At 44.9% G+C, this 19586-nt stretch overlaps 1 protein-coding gene across 5 annotated transcripts in view; it reads left to right on the forward strand.

Annotated features, from left to right (window-relative positions):
• LOC142585655 (myotubularin-related protein 9) overlaps positions 1-19586 on the forward strand; it is a 57024-nt gene that overhangs the window by 25989 nt on the left and 11449 nt on the right. For 4 of the 5 annotated variants that reach the window (XM_075696578.1, XM_075696580.1, XM_075696579.1 and 1 more), the window contains 6 exons: positions 1848-1937; positions 2054-2179; positions 11499-11746; positions 18270-18354; positions 18439-18508; positions 19452-19551. In XM_075696578.1, coding sequence (XP_075552693.1) covers positions 1848-1937; positions 2054-2179; positions 11499-11746; positions 18270-18354; positions 18439-18508; positions 19452-19551 — 719 coding nt within the window. The remainder of the gene's footprint in view (positions 1-1847; positions 1938-2053; positions 2180-11498; positions 11747-18269; positions 18355-18438; positions 18509-19451; positions 19552-19586) is intronic. The other variant, XM_075696582.1, reaches the window with a different exon arrangement.

Here is a 19586-nt window from a genome sequence, read left to right on the forward strand (position 1 = left end):
TCACGCAATCCTCTGCTCAAAAGCAGACCACCATGTGGGGGCTAATATTCTGTGATTCTATGTGGATTATTCTTTTCTATGTTTACTATTTCAAATTGTTATACATTTAACGCCTAAACTTCATCTCTTCAATTGTTTCTAAAATATTCAGGGAACATTTTTGTACATCCTAGCATCAGCCATACAAAATGTAACTTCAAAGCATAATCGAGTTTTGTAGCAGAAGTGTGTTTACAGTCAAATCTGTAAGAAAAGCCATTCTTTATTTATTTACATCGCAGACCACCTTTATGTAGATGTAAAAACAGTTTACCTTTGGGGCGTTTTAACTGGAAGGTTTGAAATTTTGAGACTAATATGCAGTGTCAGCCAAGGCCACATGCCACCAAGCAATCTTGAAACACACACACTCTGACAAGTTATCTTTCTTTTCAGTCATGCTAAGTTATTCTGTTAGTATCAAATGATGATGTTCAAGTTTTTCCCACCAGATCTTCATGTAGAATAAGCAGTGTTGATGCAACTGAGTGCAGCAGTCTGCAAGCTTGCCTAATGTCATGCATTAGGGATATTCTCATGGCCAGTAATAACGTCAAAAGAAGTGTTATAAATCATTCAAAAGTTGAACTGCGCCAGCATTTTAGGTTCAAGGCCAACTGCAACAAAATTTCACTTTAGCTAAATTTGTGATGAATAAGTAGTACATATCAGCGAACCAATCTTGGCAAAGCCCAGCTGGTAATTGTATACTATTTTCGTTAGCAGCCTTTAAGCAGCACCTAAGCAGGCCATGCATGCACCTGGTGGTGTCGCTGTGACGAAAGTCACACCTTGCTGCATTCGAGATTTCTCAGCGCGCCGCAGGCAGCCACAGCTGCCAGAAGCTCGAGCTGGCTCATGTAGCTACGCGCATAGAACCACAGAGACCAGTCGCAGCATGCGATAGTCGGAGCATCACATCGCAGCACCCTGCAGTGGCTGCAGCATCTATGCTACACAGCAGCATGGCCTCCGAGATTGAGGAAAACATGCCGAGAAGCCACGCATCAGGTCATGCGTTACTTCCAGTGAGCAGTAACAGTAGTGTTTTTTTTTTTTCAATTTCGGTCTCTAAACCAGGTATTTTTTGTGAGCTTTTCGTAATGCTCCTGCTCATGTTTGAAACGTCGAAGTTTGCACGGAGGCTTATCTATATTTACATTATGTTAAAGTAGGCTTTTGTGTGCTACAAAATTTTGTTGCAGTTGGCCTTTCAGTAAAGCATTAACATTGTAGAGACATTGTAAGTAAGGACATTGGACATACGGTCGACTCACATTAAATAAAACTTGTAGAGTGCAGATTTCTGTTTGAACTGACAAAAGTTCAGATTATGTGAAGCTGAATAAAATATGGCCCCATACATAATTATGCATTAACAAGTATAGGCACTCATTCACTTTCGAACAAATATTTCACCAAACAAGACTGATACATGGATCTGTACCCAAGTTATGGTGCCATATGTTCTGTCCTGAATATCAAGCATGAGCACATTTTGGCTACTTAATCTTGCGCCTTATAATCAATTTCTCGAAATCAGCTGTATCTTGCAAAATCCTTCTGTTCTTGAGGAGCCAAATGTTTGCATTAACAGAAATCGTTGCCTGATTTGTTCGAAGTGAGCTTCAAACTGCATTAAAAACATAACAGACCAATTCAAACAATGAGACTGTCTTGAATAATGTTATGCGAGTCCAGATTAATTACGACAAAATTACTGTGTACACACAGCAAAAATTGCACTGCCTAGTGATAATTACAAGAACTGCAGAGTAATTACATGTTATCCACTTTTTTAATTTCAGGAATGCGCAAACACTCACATCACAGAGTACGTGGACCTTTGGGCTCACTAGACACTAAACAACCAGCAAAAACCAACCGATACTTCCTGGGTAATCACAACTGCTGCACACAATGGTCTATAGTATGACAGTGCCTGGCTGGAAACCTTTCAGCAGGTTCCGTAAAACTTTTGCTGATACGCTGACTGATGCTGCTTTTGTCACAGCATCAACCGACACCGGTGTAAGCATGGACAAGTGGCTGTCCAGGCTTGAAGCATCGGGGTGGCTGAGTCATATCAAGAGCGTTCTCTCCTGCGCCTGCTTTGTTGCCCAGTGCCTTGACCAGGACGGTGAGCTGCAGTATTGTTTCTTTTTGCTTATCATATTGTCACCTAGCACTGCAGGTGACGATGTGGCCTGTAGCCAATATTCGGTCCATCAATAGCGTTAAAGGGACACTAGGTAGAAGATGTTGTATTAGCTTTATTAGTAACATTACCGTTCTGCAATACCAAAAGAGCCATTCTTGCCGTGAGGAGAGGCTTGGCAAGTCAGAAAAGATGCAGAAAGGAAAAACGTTGGTTTCAACCAAAAGGCAAACATTGATAGCAATAGCAGAGTGTTAGACAAATACATGAAGCAGGGTTCATAGTTTTATTGACTGTATAAACCACAGTAAACCTTCGCTTACTAATTAAATTAACAAGCATGGTGTCACCTGCATATGGGCAAGCACAACAGACCTCACTCGATGATTGCGAACACTTGCTGTCACAACGCTGGCGTGGTGAAGAACGACAGCAGCTGCGAGTGAATTTCCCTTCATGCTGCCTTTCGCTTCAACGAGAATTAGGTGCTCGAGAACGCAGCGCACACGAAGCCATCAGCTATCTCGGGTCACCTAACTTTTGCACCCACCACAAATCATTCCAAGATAGGGTGCGCGTGGCTGCGCATTAAAGGAGGAGATACGCACTTACCTGGACCGGACTTGGTACATTTTGAGAACATTTACAGTGCCATGACAGCCCAAAATATACTTTTAAATTTGTGACGTCACACTGATGCATTGCCATTCCGGTGTGAAAGCATTTAAATAGAACTTTGACCTATATTTCCTCGTCTAAGAAACAAACAATTACCACGAAATAACTTAAATCATCTTTTGAAAGAACACTTTATTCGTACAAACTGATTTAGTGTTTATTTTTAGTCTCCCTTTAAAGGGGTGGAGACATCAAAATTTTCGTTCATGCGTTTGTTGATTCAAACGTTGCCTCATGCTTCAGGGAGCACGATACACACAGCGGGATTCATATATATCCGATAAATAATTTCATAATAGCATTATTATACCGAGCGATTTCGGTTTCGGTTTCTGGGCTCCAGGGGATGCTATGACGTCACAGAGGAGGAAACGCAACATGGCTTGGTCACGTGGCCCACAAAAAATAGTGACGTAAAACTATGCTGCGTCGTCTGCTCGCGAATACGCGTGCTCTGCCAGCAGAGGTCAACCACTGGCGATTCGAAGTGCATGTCGCGATTATTATAATTATTGCGAAGAGCGACAACAACGGTAAGAAAATATTGCGGCTTGTGAGAGTCGGTGATTCATTCCGAAGCGCCGTAAGCTTTAGCTTTGAAGTGAACCGGAAAAGGCCTAGCGACGATATCGGCGGCCCCGCAGGGGCGTCTGCGTCAGCAGGCGTTTGGTGTGTTGCGACACCACGGACCCGAGCACACGAGGGTTGGACCCTCCCGCGTGTAGCCGTGCGCGGCTTAGCCGTGTCTGGGGAAAAGGGGATCCTGGGGGTTGAGCCGATGCTGGGTGTTTTGGACCATTAAGGCCCCCCGGCGGAGGCAACACACCTCTTCGGCCTCAGCTTCACATAGACGGCACCTCCAGACTGACCCACCTGGAGGAAATCGGCAGTCGCCTTTTCCTGTCTCTCTCTCCCTCTAATCTTCGCCTTTCTCTTACTTTTCATCTTTCCTGTCTTCTCCTAGCTTCCGCTTACTTCCAATTTTTCCAGGCAGCAAGGGTTAACCTTGTGTGAATAACCAACCTAGGTTATCTCATATTTGGTTATAGTGACAACGTAAAGCTGGCGTTTGCAGGACCTGTTTTTACAGTCCCTGTAACGTCCCCTTGTAGGGCTCCATGGTGGGTGGCTGGCGTTGTTGCCGAAAATTCAATTCCTTTATGGCTAGCTCCTTCCCTCCGCTTCCTGATCGCTCTCACAAAAGAGGGCGCACTGATGAAGTTTTCCAGTTCCTTGGACGACAAAGACAAAACTTCCCACTTTACCATGTGATCCACTCAGAAAAATCAGAAAAACAAGTACGAAACATTTCCCCTTTTCTAGTTTCAAAGTCCTTAACTGATGTCCTTGGTCCAGGCTACAAGGTATCAAGGCTGGCAAGTGGTGATCTCCTGTTAGAGCTCCATGATCAGAAACAGTACGATAAGTTGCCCAGTCTAGTATCATTTGGAGATGTTCCATTAACAGTGACTCCACACCGCACTCTCAACACCACCCGCGGCGTTGTCTCGGATGACGATTTGCTCCAGCTGACAGAGGCTGAGCTCCTGGAGGGCTTCAGTGATCAGAATGTTGTCAATGTGAGAAGAATTAAGATAAGAAGGGATGGAAAAGAAATTCAAACAAAGCACCTGATACTCACATTCGGTTCAAGTAGTCTGCCCGAGTCTGTAGAGGCCGGGTACATCAAGCTCCGTGTGAGACCATATGTGCCAAATCCTCTAAGATGCTTCAAATGCCAGCGCTTTGGCCACAGCTCGCAGAGCTGCCGAGGCCGCCAAACATGCGCCAAATGCAGTGCCCTTGAACACGCCACTGAAGCTTGTGCGAACACTCTCCACTGTGTAAACTGTGATGGGGAGCACGCCGCGTACTCGCGGTCGTGCCCATCGTGGAAAAAAGAAAAGGAAATTGTAACAATAAAAGTAAAGGAAAATATAAGTTTCAAGGAGGCACGTAGGCGGGTATCGTACCTGCCCAGGAAAACCTTTGCCGATGTGGCGCGTCAGGGGGCAGCGTCACAACGGCCTCCGGCGGCTGTCCGACCCACAGTCAGTGAGTCGGCAGTCACGCCATCTGCCCCCACGGTGGTTGCAGCTAGCGCTGCTCCGCCAACCGAGCAGACGGAGCCATCGACCCCGAAGGTGGGCGCAGCCGAGGCTGCCCCAACCGTCGAGGCCCCCTCCAGCGCTGGCAACGGCCAGCGCAACCAAATCCCTCAGGGTGCCCCATCGACCTCCGGGCTGGTGGGCGCAGGGGTCTTGCCCTCCAAGGCGGGACTCCCTCTGAAAACCTCTCGCTCACAAGAGCGCTTGTCCGGCGTCTCACAGGAGGCAATGGACACTACACCTGTCCCCAAGGCGCACCAAACGCCTAAGGAGCGTCGAGACTCGCTCGAACGCTTCAGAAAGAACAAAACCCCTATTACAGGGCCCCGAAAGGGCTCTGTAATATAAGGCATCCACTCCATTTCCGTAAACACAGCACCAATTTACCTTAAACATGGATACACAAATCATTCAATGGAACATCAGAGGTCTCCTTAGAAACCTTGATGATTTGCAAGAACTCATACACAAACACAATCCAAAAGTGCTGTGTTTACAGGAAACACACCTAAAATCAAAACACACAAACTTTCTCCGACAGTATATAACTTTTCGCAAAGATCGCGATGATGCTATCGCATCATCGGGAGGTGTAGCTATAGTTATCCACAAAAGCATTGCGTGTCAACATTTACAGCTCCAAACGCCTCTTGAAGCAGTGGCAGTTCGAGCTGTCCTCCTAAACAAACTCATCACCATTAGCTCGCTTTACGTACCCCCACACTACAAATTAAACAAACAGGAATTCCAGTCATTTATAGACGAATTGCCAGAACCTTATGTTGTTCTTGGCGATCTCAATGCGCACAGCTCCCTGTGGGGTGACTGTCGTATAGATGCGCGAGGTCGTCTTGTTGAACAGTTCCTTTTTTCTTCTGGTGCGTGCCTTTTGAATAAGAAGAAACCCACTTATTACTGTCTTGCAAATAATACCTTTTCTTCAATTGATCTCAGCATAGTTTCCCCGTCTATACTGCCTGAACTGGAGTGGGAAGTTGCGAACAATCCTTACGGAAGCGACCACTTCCCCATACTATTAAGAACACTTAAAGAAAACGAATATCTACCACAGGCTCCTAGGTGGCAGGTCGACACAGCCGACTGGGAGAAATTCCGAACCATAACTAGCATATCATGGGATGACATGTCCTCGTTACAAATTGATGCTGCTGTGGATTACCTTACAGCTTTTATTATAGATGCCGCATCTAAATGCATACGTGAAGTAAGTGGCTCGGCATGCAAACGGCATGTCCCGTGGTGGAACGATGAATGTAGAGTCGCACGTAGGAATCAAAACAAAGCGTGGGGGTTGCTACGCGCTTCGCCCACTGCAGAGAATCTCGTTAACTTTAAGAAAGTTAAGTCTCAAGGCAGGAGAACCCGCCGACAGGCCAGAAGAGAGAGCTGGCAAAAGTTTTTATCGAACATCAACTCGTTTACAGATGAGGCGAAAGTCTGGAACCGCGTAAATAGAATTAGAGGGAGACAAACATATTCACTCCCTCTGGTAAACACACAGGGTGATACGCTGCAACATCAGGCAGACTCACTTGGGGAGCACTTTGAGAGTGTGTCAACTTCAAAACATTACTCGAAATCCTTCCTGAAATATAAGCAAATAGAAGAATGTAAGCCACTCAAAAGAAAATGTCCACAGAGTGAATCCTACAACTGCCCATTCAGTATTGCTGAGTTGAAAGCTGCCTTGAGCTCATGCAAGAGCTCTGCACCCGGATCTGACAGAGTCATGTATGAAATGCTCAAAAACTTACACGATGACACGAAAGTTACACTACTCACACTTTTCAACACCATCTGGGATGCAGGGTACCTTCCAACCGCATGGAAGGAAGCTATTGTGGTCCCTGTTTTGAAACAAGGTAAAGATCCTTCCTCAGTGGCAAGTTACCGCCCGATAGCCCTCACAAGTTGCCTTTGTAAGGTATTTGAAAAAATGATTAATCGGCGACTGATCCATTTCCTTGAAATGAGCAAAATGCTTGATCCTTATCAATGCGGCTATCGAGAAGGGCGGTCCACAACCGATCATCTCGTACGTGTTGAAGCAAATATTCGGGAGGCATTCATACATAAACAGTTCTTCCTATCGATATTTCTCGATATGGAAAAGGCCTATGACACAACGTGGCGTTACGGAATCTTAAGAGACCTGTCAGAGATGGGCATCCACGGTAATATGCTTAACATAATGGAAAGCTATCTGTCAAATCGTACGTTCCGGGTAAAAGTAGGCAATGCACTCTCACGTCCTTTTACGCAAGAAACGGGTGTACCCCAAGGAGGCGTGCTCAGCTGCACGCTCTTCATCGTGAAGATGAACACGCTTCGCGCTTCATTACCTCAGGCCATCTTTTACTCTGTCTACGTGGACGACATTCAGATAGCTTTCAAATCCTGTAACCTCGCAGTGTGCGAGAGACAGGTACAGCATGGCCTGAACAAAGTCTCAATGTGGGCAGACAGGAATGGCTTTAAGATCAATCCTAACAAAAGCACTTGCGTTCTTTTTACAAGAAAGAGAGGAATGATCCCAGACCCTTGCTTAGAACTGGGTGGACAACAAATACCTGTAAACAAAGAACACAAATTTCTAGGTGTCATACTTGACTACAGACTCACTTTCGTCCCCCACATTAAACATCTTAAAGAAAAATCTCTAAAAACGATGAACATAATGAAACTCCTATCCCAGAGTACATGGGGTAGTGACAGGATGTCTTTATTGAAACTCTATAAAAGCCTCATTCGTTCACGCCTAGACTATGGTGCCGTGATTTATCACTCTGCCGCCCCGAGCGCGCTAAAGATGCTAGACCCTGTTCACCATCTGGGTATCCGTTTAGCCACAGGAGCTTTCAGAACGAGTCCCGTACAAAGCTTATATGCAGAATCGAATGAGTGGTCACTTCATATCCAGAGAACATACATCAGCCAAACATATTTTTTGAAAGTCCACTCTAATCCTGAACATCCCTGTTTTAACACCATTAACGACATGACATATGCTACACTGTTTCGTAATCGTCCTTCTGTAAGACAGCCTTTCTCGCTGCGTGTGAGGGAGCTTAGTCATGAAATGCATGTTCCACTTCTCGAACTTCGCCTAATGCATCCAGCCAAGCTGCTACCTCCTTGGGAGTGGCAGTTGATACAATGCGATACATCTTTCATGGAAGTTACAAAAAACGCCCCAGAGATTGAAATCCAAATGCATTTCCGGGAACTCCAGCACAAATACTCCTGCACGGAGTTCTACACAGACGCATCGAAGTCACACGACGGGGTGTCCTATGCAGCCGTCGGTTCATCCTTCTCGGAATCCGACGTGCTGCATCCGGAAACTAGTATCTTTACGGCTGAAGCCTACGCAATATTGTCGACCGTGAAGCATATAAGGAAGACAAAACTCAGAAAATCAGTTATTTTTACGGACTCCCTAAGTGTTGTGAAGGCTTTGATATCGTTCTGTAAGCGCAAAAATCCTGTTTTAACTGAACTCTATTCCGTGTTATGTAAAGCATATGTATCTAACCAGCATGTGATTATATGCTGGGTGCCTGGCCATAGGGGCATCCAGGGTAACGTTCTAGTGGACCAGATGGCCACATCAATTTCATTACATGCAGTTAGTCCTACTGCTTCGGTCCCTGTCAAAGACCTGAAGCCTTTCTTAAGAAAGAAACTACGAAACCACTGGCAACGCATGTGGGACGAAGAAATAAATAATAAGCTCCACGTGATAAAGCCACAGTTAGGATTCTGGCCTTCCGTAACAAAATCACGCCGGACAGATGTCCTATTCTGTCGTATAAGAATAGGACACACATTCGGCACACATAACTATTTACTCACCGGAAACGAGCCTCCAACCTGCGGTAGATGCGGGGAGAGGCTCACCGTCCTCCACGTCCTTCTGGAGTGTCGGAAAGCTGAATATGAAAGAAAGAAACATTTTCCCATAGCATATCAGCAGCAGATCCCCCTTCATCCAGCAATGTTACTCGGCCCAGAACCGCTATTTGACACCGTCGCAGTTCTAAGTTATCTGAAAGATGTTGTGTTTCATGTTTTTAGCCCCACATGTTCGTAGCGTCTCCTCTCTTCAGAGGATGGCGCTATGATAATTATTTTTGAATAGCACATGCCTCTAGGCCCTTGTGGTTCAAGGGCTCTGGCGAGGCAGCAGTGCTCCAAGAAATTTTACCATCTTATATATTTTATATTTTGCATCATCCTTCTACGATGGATTTTAATGTTCATAGTACTCGTCATTAATCATCGCCATAATTTTATAGCACATAGATTTTACGCACTTTACAGCGACTATTTTTAGGCCACTTTACAGCCAAGTCACATCTTCGTCACAGATCTCATCATTCCACCGCGAAATCACTAACACTGTCTTGGCGCTCTTTGGCCATATCTGGCCCTTGCGCCACTAAACCACATACATTCATTCATATCGGCGGCGCTGAACGATCAGAGGCGGTGAAGCTGCCGTCGATGCCAAAGTGACCACTCCTCGGTCGCTGATTGGCCTCTTCGCCGTACGGCTGCCGCACAAATGGGTCCCGGGCCCGTCCTCTCTACGGCAAGGAAATCTCGCCGTTCGCTAGCAAAACCGCCGTCGCATGGGGGCCCGCGAACGGCAAACGGCGTGCGGCGAGTTTCCGTGCCGGTAACGTGGACGGGCCGGTAACGTGGAAAGGCCAAGCGAAGGAGATTCCGCTCCGAGCTGCCGAACTATGCGGCTATGCGAGGAGAGAAGCAGACAACACGAACGCCGCATATCCTGGTCCCTTTCGAAGTCGGCCGGCGGCGAGCGCTCAAACGTGTAAAGGCCCGTCCGCAGGGCAACTCGCCGCACGCAGCTTGCCGTTCGCGGGCCGGCGTGCGGCGTTCGTGTTGTCCACTTCTCTCCTCTTGTGTCCTTACCCTTACGCCTTACCCTTACGTCCTTACGCCTTACCCCTTCTTTGCATTAAGAAAGGATTTCTATATGCCTGTAGCTCGGTCGTAGAGGAGGCTATGCTCGGTTGCTCGGCTCAGCAGGCTCCGTAATCGGCATTTCATCGCTACTCATCATACGTCACGTTTTTGTGCTGGTGTGCTATGACGTCAATATTTTCGTTCCTCCTCTGTGACGTAGTAACTGCCGCGCTAGCGATGGGTCTCGACTACGAGAAGGAGTTTTTAATGACTCTTTGGAGCTGAATTAAAATTATTTTGAAATGTTTGCAGCGTCCAATACCTCGTTCTGGGTGTCCTTGCATACGGAAGCAGCCTACAACATGCTTTTTATAGCCTCAAAATTTGGTGTCCCAACCCCTTTAAAGGTCTCTCACATTGTTTGGACATTGCAAACAGATGAACGTGCATAGATCACACATGGACAACAGTGTCTTGTAGGTATTACAACAACATATGCTGTGAAAACAGCTAAGCATTCACGCAACAGCCTGTGCACCCGTAATTTTAGAGGGCCTCATTTCCTGCCAGAGGAACGACGTCCCATCGAAGGCATGTCCATGTCACATTCAGTGCTGGCAAGATCATCGACTAGGCATGCAACTTCTTTAAATCGAAATTCAATGCAGAGCATGCAAAACGACCGTTGCAAGTGCAGCAAAGAAGGAAGAAAAAAGTGGAAGATCAGGGTTTGTGACAAAAATGTGGCGCCGTCCTTCGACTCTGATATGAAGAAAGCAAGAAAGAATGCTGCGTGCGGACGCGTTCAGTGAAGTTTACTTCCTTGCTGTATGGCAATCTGACATCTCAGTTTGTACCATCTCCTCTAATAATGAAGCAAATTGAACAATATTTCTGGTAAAATGCTCTATTGATGGCGTTTTACGACTTCCAATGCATAACCACAATTTCTGTGGGGTCTTGGTGTGAGGCCCATTAAACACCCTTTATAGTAATAGTTGTTGCAGCACCTTTTAGCAGCATTCTTGACATCTCTGTCACTGTAGTTGCCTCCCTCATAACAATGACTGTTCAAAAAAGGAGAGCATGTTCGCCAGTTTTGAACCCAGAACCTTTTTCTGCTGGAGCTGATGCTCTAAAATAACTGCACTGTCATAACATTGGCACAGTTTACTTTCCCTAGCATAGCTATAGCTCATGATTCGGTTGTTGCAATGCATGGGCCACTTGTGAACCAGCATCTGTGTAAAGGTTAAGCAAAGTTAGGTGCATGAAGGGGAACACATGACGCAAATGAGAAAAAAGTAAACGCTGTTGTTCTACAAAGCTACAGAAAACAGGACGGATGTCTTTGGCAAGTTTGTACGGTCTATGTACAGAACTTAGTCTTGAATTGTAGATAAGTAGATTTGCATACACAAAAGGCACCTGACAAGTACAGGTGTTTCACAGCATATGCAAAAGAACCTCACATATTGTTTGTGCAGTCCTCAGCTGGACTTATCATGTTCATCTTTTAGTCGACTTCCTGACTCATGCCATTATTTCTGCTCACCTTGCAGAACGTTCAGTGGTGATACATGGGTCCGAAGGCACGGACTCGACCCTGCTTGCATGCTCCCTGGCTCAGGTGATCCTGGACCCGGACTGCCGAACTATGCGTGGGTTCCAGGCGCTTGTGGAGCGCGAGTGGCTTCGTGCAGGACACCCATTTCGTCTGCGCTGCCAACAAGGTGCTTTTGCGCCTGCCAGCATGCGTACCAAGGAACAGAGCCCCACCTTCCTCATATTCCTGGACTGCGTGTTTCAGGTAGGAACATAAATATTGCCAGCTCTCACTGACCTGCGTGCCACACACGGTATTCAAATGAATGCTATGCAATAATGCATATGTATTGAGTGTTGCCCAAATAGAAGCAGCCAGGTATACATATGCAGTGAAATCTCGATATAACAAAGTCAATAAAATTGGCACTTTACTGTGTTATAGGGAAGTTTCGTTATATTGAAATTTGACATTTTATGCAGTAAGTAGTCAACAACAAATTTTTCACACACGGAAGGGGCTGTAAAATTTTACGAATTATTGGGCAATTGGAAAGAAACTCATTTCAATGTGAAAAACATTTATTTTTTTGAATTTGAGAGTCGGCAACTAAAGGTATGGTTTTGTGCTGTGTCGATATCTTCACATCAGGGGTACGAAGCGAAGCCTGCGAATCTTTTGCGTTCACTCCGGTGCCGCAGCTGATAGCGCCACTAACATGGGGCGTCGCTATCACAAAGAGCACAGGCAGAGAGAAATGAATGCTTCGCCTGCCTGTCACTCCAATGCATCTCTGATACTCAAAATTGCATGACCTCCAGCATCAAATCACTGGGAAGACAGCCTAATGAAGCACGCCCTCTTGGCTCAACCAACGTTTGCAGCCGCTGCAGATTACCTCCAAGACAGGGCATGCAAGCCGCGTATGCACTCAGCCTCGCTGACAGCCATGTGCAACTAAAGCCAGGCTAGAGGAGTTTACATTTGTTTATTAAATTTGCTTCTGTTAATTCACGGTCGACCACTGCTGCTGCTTCATGGTGACAACTACTTCAGATGCTACATCTGGTGCACAACATGCATGGCTGTGAGTATGTCTTTCACCAGTGAGAAGAATGCCTGTTGCAGTAAAGCCGTTGCAAGGAGTGCATAAGCGACAAAGGGTGGCAGTGACCACGGGGCTTTTCAAGTAGATGGCCGCTCTCAGACAATTGGTAGAAGCACAAGACAAGTACTTCGGAATGAGGGATATTGACCACGAGATCAAGGAAGAGGTACTGCAGCAGCTTTGCACTCTTCAAGAGGAAATCGAACATGTACATTCGGATGGAACTGCTTCAGATGCAGAAGCAGAAGAGCAGAGAGGAGATCAAATGGCTTTGATTGCTTCGACAGATGGAGCATTCATGCTCCATCTGCCATAAACTCAATATATCCACCAATCATCAGTGCCTGGTTGGAAGCTGGTGAAATTTTTCAGAAGGACTGGAAAACTACAAGTAATGACGTCTGAATTGAAGCGAGCAGATCAGGCGACGACACAGTGTAGGCAGCAGCTGAACAGATGACGCCTTGCTATGTGTGCACCAGCAATGATGTAGTATCGAAGGCTGCCCTCGAGCATACTGCTTCAGGAGGCTGTGAAAATCTGGAACTTCTGGTTATTGAAGTCTGTGAAGTCCACAGTGCTGTGATGAGCGCCTGTCAAGTTCACCGATAATGTTCTCATTCCATGTGCAGCCCAGACTAGTCTAATGTGTGGCAGCGAAACTGTGGTACACAAGCCCCTAGCAGGGCCATCAAGCTTCTTCCCAAAGCAGCATGCTGCGCCAACGATAATGGACAAATGAGTAAAACAGGCAACGGCATCAATGGCAAAAGTGTGCCCGCAGAAAGAGAATGCAATGATGGAGAGGCTTCTGAAGACAACCATAAAGTATTTGCCTCCCAGGGCTGTTCAACAGAAGCCTAACCCATGAGCGCTCTTTTCGGAAGAGAGGAAGTGTCAGGATCACTGAAATGCTGCTGATTGCTAATCGGAGTGATGAATCGGCAGTCACCTCTATGTAATGACGCACTCCATGCACTGATGACAGTGGCAGATAGGTCACATGACTGTCTGCACATCATGGAACAAGCATGCCCAAGCCTTCATAAGCGATTGCCAAGAAGGGTCAGCAGGGATACTGCTTTGGGCCACTGTAGCAAGCGCGCATGCACCCCAGAGGTGCCAAGATTGATCAGCCAAGATGACGATTGTGGGGAAGCTGCACAAGTTTGTTCATTCTGTAAAGTTTATTTGTTGCAGTTTAAGCTTGTTTATTAAATTCGCTTTTTGGAAAGATTGGATGCGCTTTGTAGACGATCACAAGGAAGAAGATGGGACAGGCGCAAAACGCAGCTAAACACAGCATTGCGCCTGTCTCGTCTTCTTCCTCGTGATAGTCTACAAAGCACATTCAATCTTTCCAAATACAATGAACCAACTTGGCCAACAATGCGTCCTGCTAAATTTGCTTTTGTTCACAGTCAACCGCTACAGCTTCTTCACGGCGACGACTACTTTGGACCCTACAAATTCAACCATTTGATTATCTGTATCCGTGGCAGTTTCCATTGATGCCTTCATAATCTCTTGCAGTGGCAGTGAAATTTAGTTATATTTGAAATCATGTATAAACACACTTCATCATATTGAGGTTTGATATACAAGATGTTTTATGGACAAGAAGTTATAAAATGTTAAATACTTCATTATATCGAGAATTTCATTATATTGAATTTTTTATATCAAGGTTTAGCTGTATATCTTCCAGCTAAACCACTTGCCGATTTCTACTCAAATTTTGCACAGAAGTAGCATTTTGCCGTGGAATACCATGTTGTGGCATGGTGGAACGCACTTTTCATCATAGTGCTGACACATAGTACCACGGTTCTATTCAACCAGAATCGGCCTACATCACCACACACGGCACCAGCCATGGTAGTGTGCTGGCCTTGTCATTGTGCCGCTGAGACCAAGGGTGTAGGTACAAATCCCAGTTGCGACAGCCGTATTTCGATAAAGGCGAAATGCGAAAACGCCCATGTACCGTGCATTGCGTGCGCGAAGAACCCCAGGTTGTCATAATTAATTGCAAGGCCCTCCCCTACAGCCTGCCTGATAATCATATCGTAGTTTTGGCATATAAAACACCAGTATTTGTCTTTTTTAACCTCAGACTGGCATCACTACAGATGACCTTACACACCATGGATTTATTTTAAATGAAACAGGTGATTAATCTCACAAATGTGGTATTAAAGTGAATCTGCCGAAATATGCTATATCCGCGTGAAATTCAACTGAAAGTTAATCTTTTTAACTTGGCACTCATGTTTATTCAACACTCAGTATAATGCGGGGTTCAACTTTACGAAGTTTGAAAACTCAGTTTGAGCAGAAATTTCACCATGCACTCTCAATTTCAAGACACCAGTGTTGAAGGGAATTTCTAAAAAAAATTTGAAGGGTGTTTCTTTCAGAAAAGTACTACACATATCAAGCAACATTTACGAACTCTGCACCTGTTATGTCGCTGTGGGACATACCCATTTAGGAAGATTGGCCATGAACGAGCACACCTCCAGTGGCATATATAAAATGGCTATATAATAATAAAAAAATTTGAATTAAAGAATTAGTTATATATAATACATCATTCTATTAACAAATTGGTGTGCTTTACAGGTATCTGTGAGGGAACATTAAATATTTAGGTTTTACGTAGGGATCATAGGGGGACATCCCCATTCTGGAGGGTTGGCCAAAATCAGGCATACAACTAATGGCATGTACTGAAGTGGCTAAATTAAAAAAAAATTGTAATAATAATAACAAGTAAATAAAAAGTCGGTTAAATAAAATTCATGAATTCAATAGAGGGCAATTCTGGTGATTTTTCCTTGTCAACAGTTGTCGATGAAATTCGCTGCAAATGTTCCTCTGAACACTTCTGTCGTGTCCTCAAAATAGCAGGTTTGCGAGTTGTGCAGATTTCTTTACAAATGGCTTTGATTGCTTCGACTGTCCTCCTTACCTTACCTCCTCCTCAGTTACAGGCCACATTTGATGACGTCACGAGTGTTCCATGCACAGCGTGCCCAAGATCATGCAGATGACTGTGTCGAGGCTTCGACGATCGTGAGCTAGTTCATGGTGTGAGAAGTTGCTGTCGCAAAAAGTATCGTTCCCTGTGAATGGGCAAGAGGTGGGGATGGCAAGTGGTGTTGTGTTGTTGACTGCACAAACTTCAGCCCTCATCACCCTCATACACAGTTTGAGCCGATGCCTATTACGTTCAATCGAGGTTAAGCCTACCTATATGTCATAGTCGAGGAGTTCATGCATCTACTGCTGGCGTACCTGAGCGACTGACCTGAAGCTAATTAAGCCCTTAGGATCAAAAAAACTGCTTCACTAGTTCAGCTTTGACCATACGGATTTGTAATAAATCATTGCTTGTTTCGTACAGTGCACACACAAAAAGCAAGAAACGACATGGAGGAGTATCAACATTGGTACATTGCCGTTTTCGACAGAAAGCTGCCAGCCACGCTCACCGGCACTTCCCTAAATTAAATGCAACTGCGAACATGGGTATATATTTATATATTGTCATGCACGCACGTTATTTAGCTTCCAAGGTGCACTGCTTGCTTCGTATCCCATATGGGCAGCAAGCATAGACCTCTTCGATACAGCAGCTTAAACAGCCGCCTCATTCAGCTGCCAACGGTGTCAGTACTGGCATCGGCATTTCTGCAAGAAAACTATGCGTTCTCTGAACCAACAATCATACGCGCAAAGTCCTCATCTGTGTCTACATTACGGAACATATTGTGTGCATGAAGAGAATATGAAGAATAAATAGGCAGCATAACAATGCTCCCATACTACAGTCTTCCGCATACTGTTTTCGAAGGTGTGTGGTCACTCATATCAGACTGATGCAACGGTGCTTGCATGCACAAAATCTTCCTGTTTTGATATGTTCTGATATTAATTGATGCCACCGATGAGCGGCTAGGATTATATCTCAAGCAAACGACAAGTGGTCGCTGTACCTGCCGATGTAAACAACTGCACTGGTTGGCGCTTTGGACGGTCAGCGACGTTCTTGTGGGATACCAGTGCGGAAAGTCATGCTCCACGTGGTTACAGTTAGCATGTGAAGTGGTAAAACACCTAAAATAGCAAGCAGCACATATAAAATTAGTGGTTAGGGCTACCCTTGGCCTTCATGTTGCAGCATGATATGTAGCGCATCAGTGCTGGCTCCCAAGGTAGCAGGTCAAATGCAAATGGCGATTCGTGGCTATTAAATTTGTCAGGATCATGAATGTTAATATTTAACAGATCCGAAGAGCTGGTGCAGCTGACCTCGAATCAGCTGAGTGTCTGCTCTTCGTTCGCTGGTTTCATTCGCCCAGTGCACAAGGCCGGCATGCCTTGTGCGCCTTCCCCTCTGTGGACACTCGCGACATCACCTGAAGAGGTTTACTCAGCTGCCTGGTCAGGTTTTGGTTTCGTTTTTTGTGCTTTTTTGCTTACCTAAGATAGAACAATTCTACTTTGATGCGTGACAAGGAGGGTCTCGGGAACCTAAATATTCATTACCTTGACATAGCCAAAAAATCACCAGAGTTGCCCTTTAACAGGTCGTTGTGCTTTAGAAGTGCCTGTGAACCAACGTTATACATTCCGGTTTTTCGTCATTCCAGTTTTTCGGGGGAAGTCATATTTTTACACAGGACAGAGCTGTGAATGCTTGATCAGCTACAAGGGTTGTATGAGCCACTTTGTTGGTAGTTTCATATAACATTCGTATATATATCTAGAAATATATCCGCCGAGATAGTGACTGACACAACAGCACCCAGCAATTGGGCAGCCATGCAAAACCCGGGAAATGAAGCAAAATGAAAACTTCGATTTAAAAGTGTCATATTAGTATTTTTTTTAGACACTCTTAAAAAGTTTACACCCCTTGGGCTTATCTTGTCCCATAACAATGTTCGTCATCTGCCTTGCTTGCGTTTACTTTCTTGAAAATTCGGCACTCTCTACTTTCCTGTCGAGAATGCTGCGGCACGTTGATAACACGCAAGCCGCTCGTGACTTGGAAGTGCCAGGCTCGCAGCGTTAAACAAAAGAAATGTGGGCAAAACAGATGACGATTATTGTTGTGGGACAAGACACTCGAACCAAAGGGTGTAAACTTTAAAAGAGTGTAAGTTGAGAAGTGAGGACTGGGGATGTTCTTAGAATTGCAGGGGGTCTAATTTTTCTTTACTACAGTAATAACTTAGTGTTCCTCGTTTGTAATGGCTTCACACAGCATGTATGTACCAACATTGCCATTGTCTGCAGTGCCACTTGTGATCAGTGGCTGCCACTGGATGGTGCCTCTAGCACCATCCAAAAAGGCTAGCATTGCTGCTAAAGGCCCAGAGCTGGCTTTTTGTTTTACCTTTCATTTATCATTGGTCAGTTCCCTCTGACGAACCAACCAGTAATATTGTGCCAGGATGATTCTCAGTATGTTGTTCTCATTCATTCCTATGTCTTCTACCATTTTAATATATCCTTTAGAGTATTTATGAATTTCATGGAGCGGCATTTGAAGTACGTAGTAATTATAGGCAGATCACTGCATTCTGTAAAAATGAATCTCTCGTCAGAAGCAATTTTTTTTTTCTAGCTGACAGGAGCTCATAGTGGCTTCAAAATTTTATTCTTCAGATTCACCAACAGTTTGCCTGCTCATTCGAATTCAACGAGCAGTTTCTCATTATGCTGTTTGAACACAGCTACTGTTCTTCATTTGGTGAGTTTTCTCCCACCGGACATTTTTTTTTTTTTTTTTGTCCTCTGTGTTGACGACATTAACAAATATTGAACTTACTTGCAGGCACATTCCTCGCAAACTCTATGAAGGAAAGAAAAGAACTCAAGCTGGCGCAGAAAACATACTCTCTGTGGTAGGCTTCTTTTCTTGCCATGTCTATTGCTAGTAGTTGCTGAAATCCACTGTGGTGGCCCAGTGGCTCTGAAGTTCTGCCACTGAACATGAGGTCATTGGTTTGATATCTGCCTATGGCGGCCACATTTCGGTAAGGGTAGAATGCCAAAATGCTTGCATACTTAGATTTAGATGCGCATTAAAAATGCTAGGTGGTTCAAATTAATTCAGAGAACTCCCTTATGCCGTGTCTTATAGACCCTTTGTTACTTTGGGACATCAAGCCTTATGAACCAATCAATCAGTAGGTGGGCACAATGGACAGTGCTGTTGTCATTTGCAAGCGGCATGAGCTGTCTGTCATGATGTAGTTTCAGAGTTCAATGTATTTGGTGTACACTTGCTCGGGGTGCCAGAAATGCATAAAGGTGTTAAAGCTCTTTCGTAAAGGCTTTTTGCCTTTATTTTGACCAGTGAATACCAGCTGGCAATATTTTGTCCTCTTTGTTATGGGAGTGTATGCTCCACTATTGTGTTAACGTCTTTAGTCTTGTTTTCCGTGGCAGGTTTCTCTGCAAGTAAACCATATGTGTAAACAAAATAATTGTGTTTGTTTCATGCAACTTATGTTCTGAGCCTAAGGTTGTCTTGAATATCTGAAATGATTGCTTGACCACCATTTGAGATTTCATGGTGTTTTCTTTTCATAGTCCGGAAAGGCAGGTATACAAACCCCATTGTCAATTAATGAGAAGGATAACACAAATGCTGTTTGTTCCTTCTCATAATTTTTTTAATCGTCCTACTTGCGTTCGTATTTGCATGCCTGCCTTTCCATGCCATGGAGCCATGCCAACTTACTCAACTTTGTTATTGCACAAGCTTCACAAAGTATTTGAACTGAAATTTGAAGGATTTAGATGTTGTGATTGTTGTCATTTCTTTTGTTTTCCTTCTTTCAGGTCTTATGTAAACTCGCCAGACATGCTGGCAGAGCTTACGAATCCAATGTACGACCATAACAGCCAGGTGATCTGGCCATCAGTGGCGCCTCAAAGCTTAGTAAGTGTTGTTGAATACGGTGCTTCGCCCTAAAC

This window comes from Dermacentor variabilis, chromosome 6 (genome assembly GCF_050947875.1).
Source record: "Dermacentor variabilis isolate Ectoservices chromosome 6, ASM5094787v1, whole genome shotgun sequence".
Taxonomy (NCBI): Eukaryota; Metazoa; Arthropoda; class Arachnida; order Ixodida; family Ixodidae; genus Dermacentor; species Dermacentor variabilis.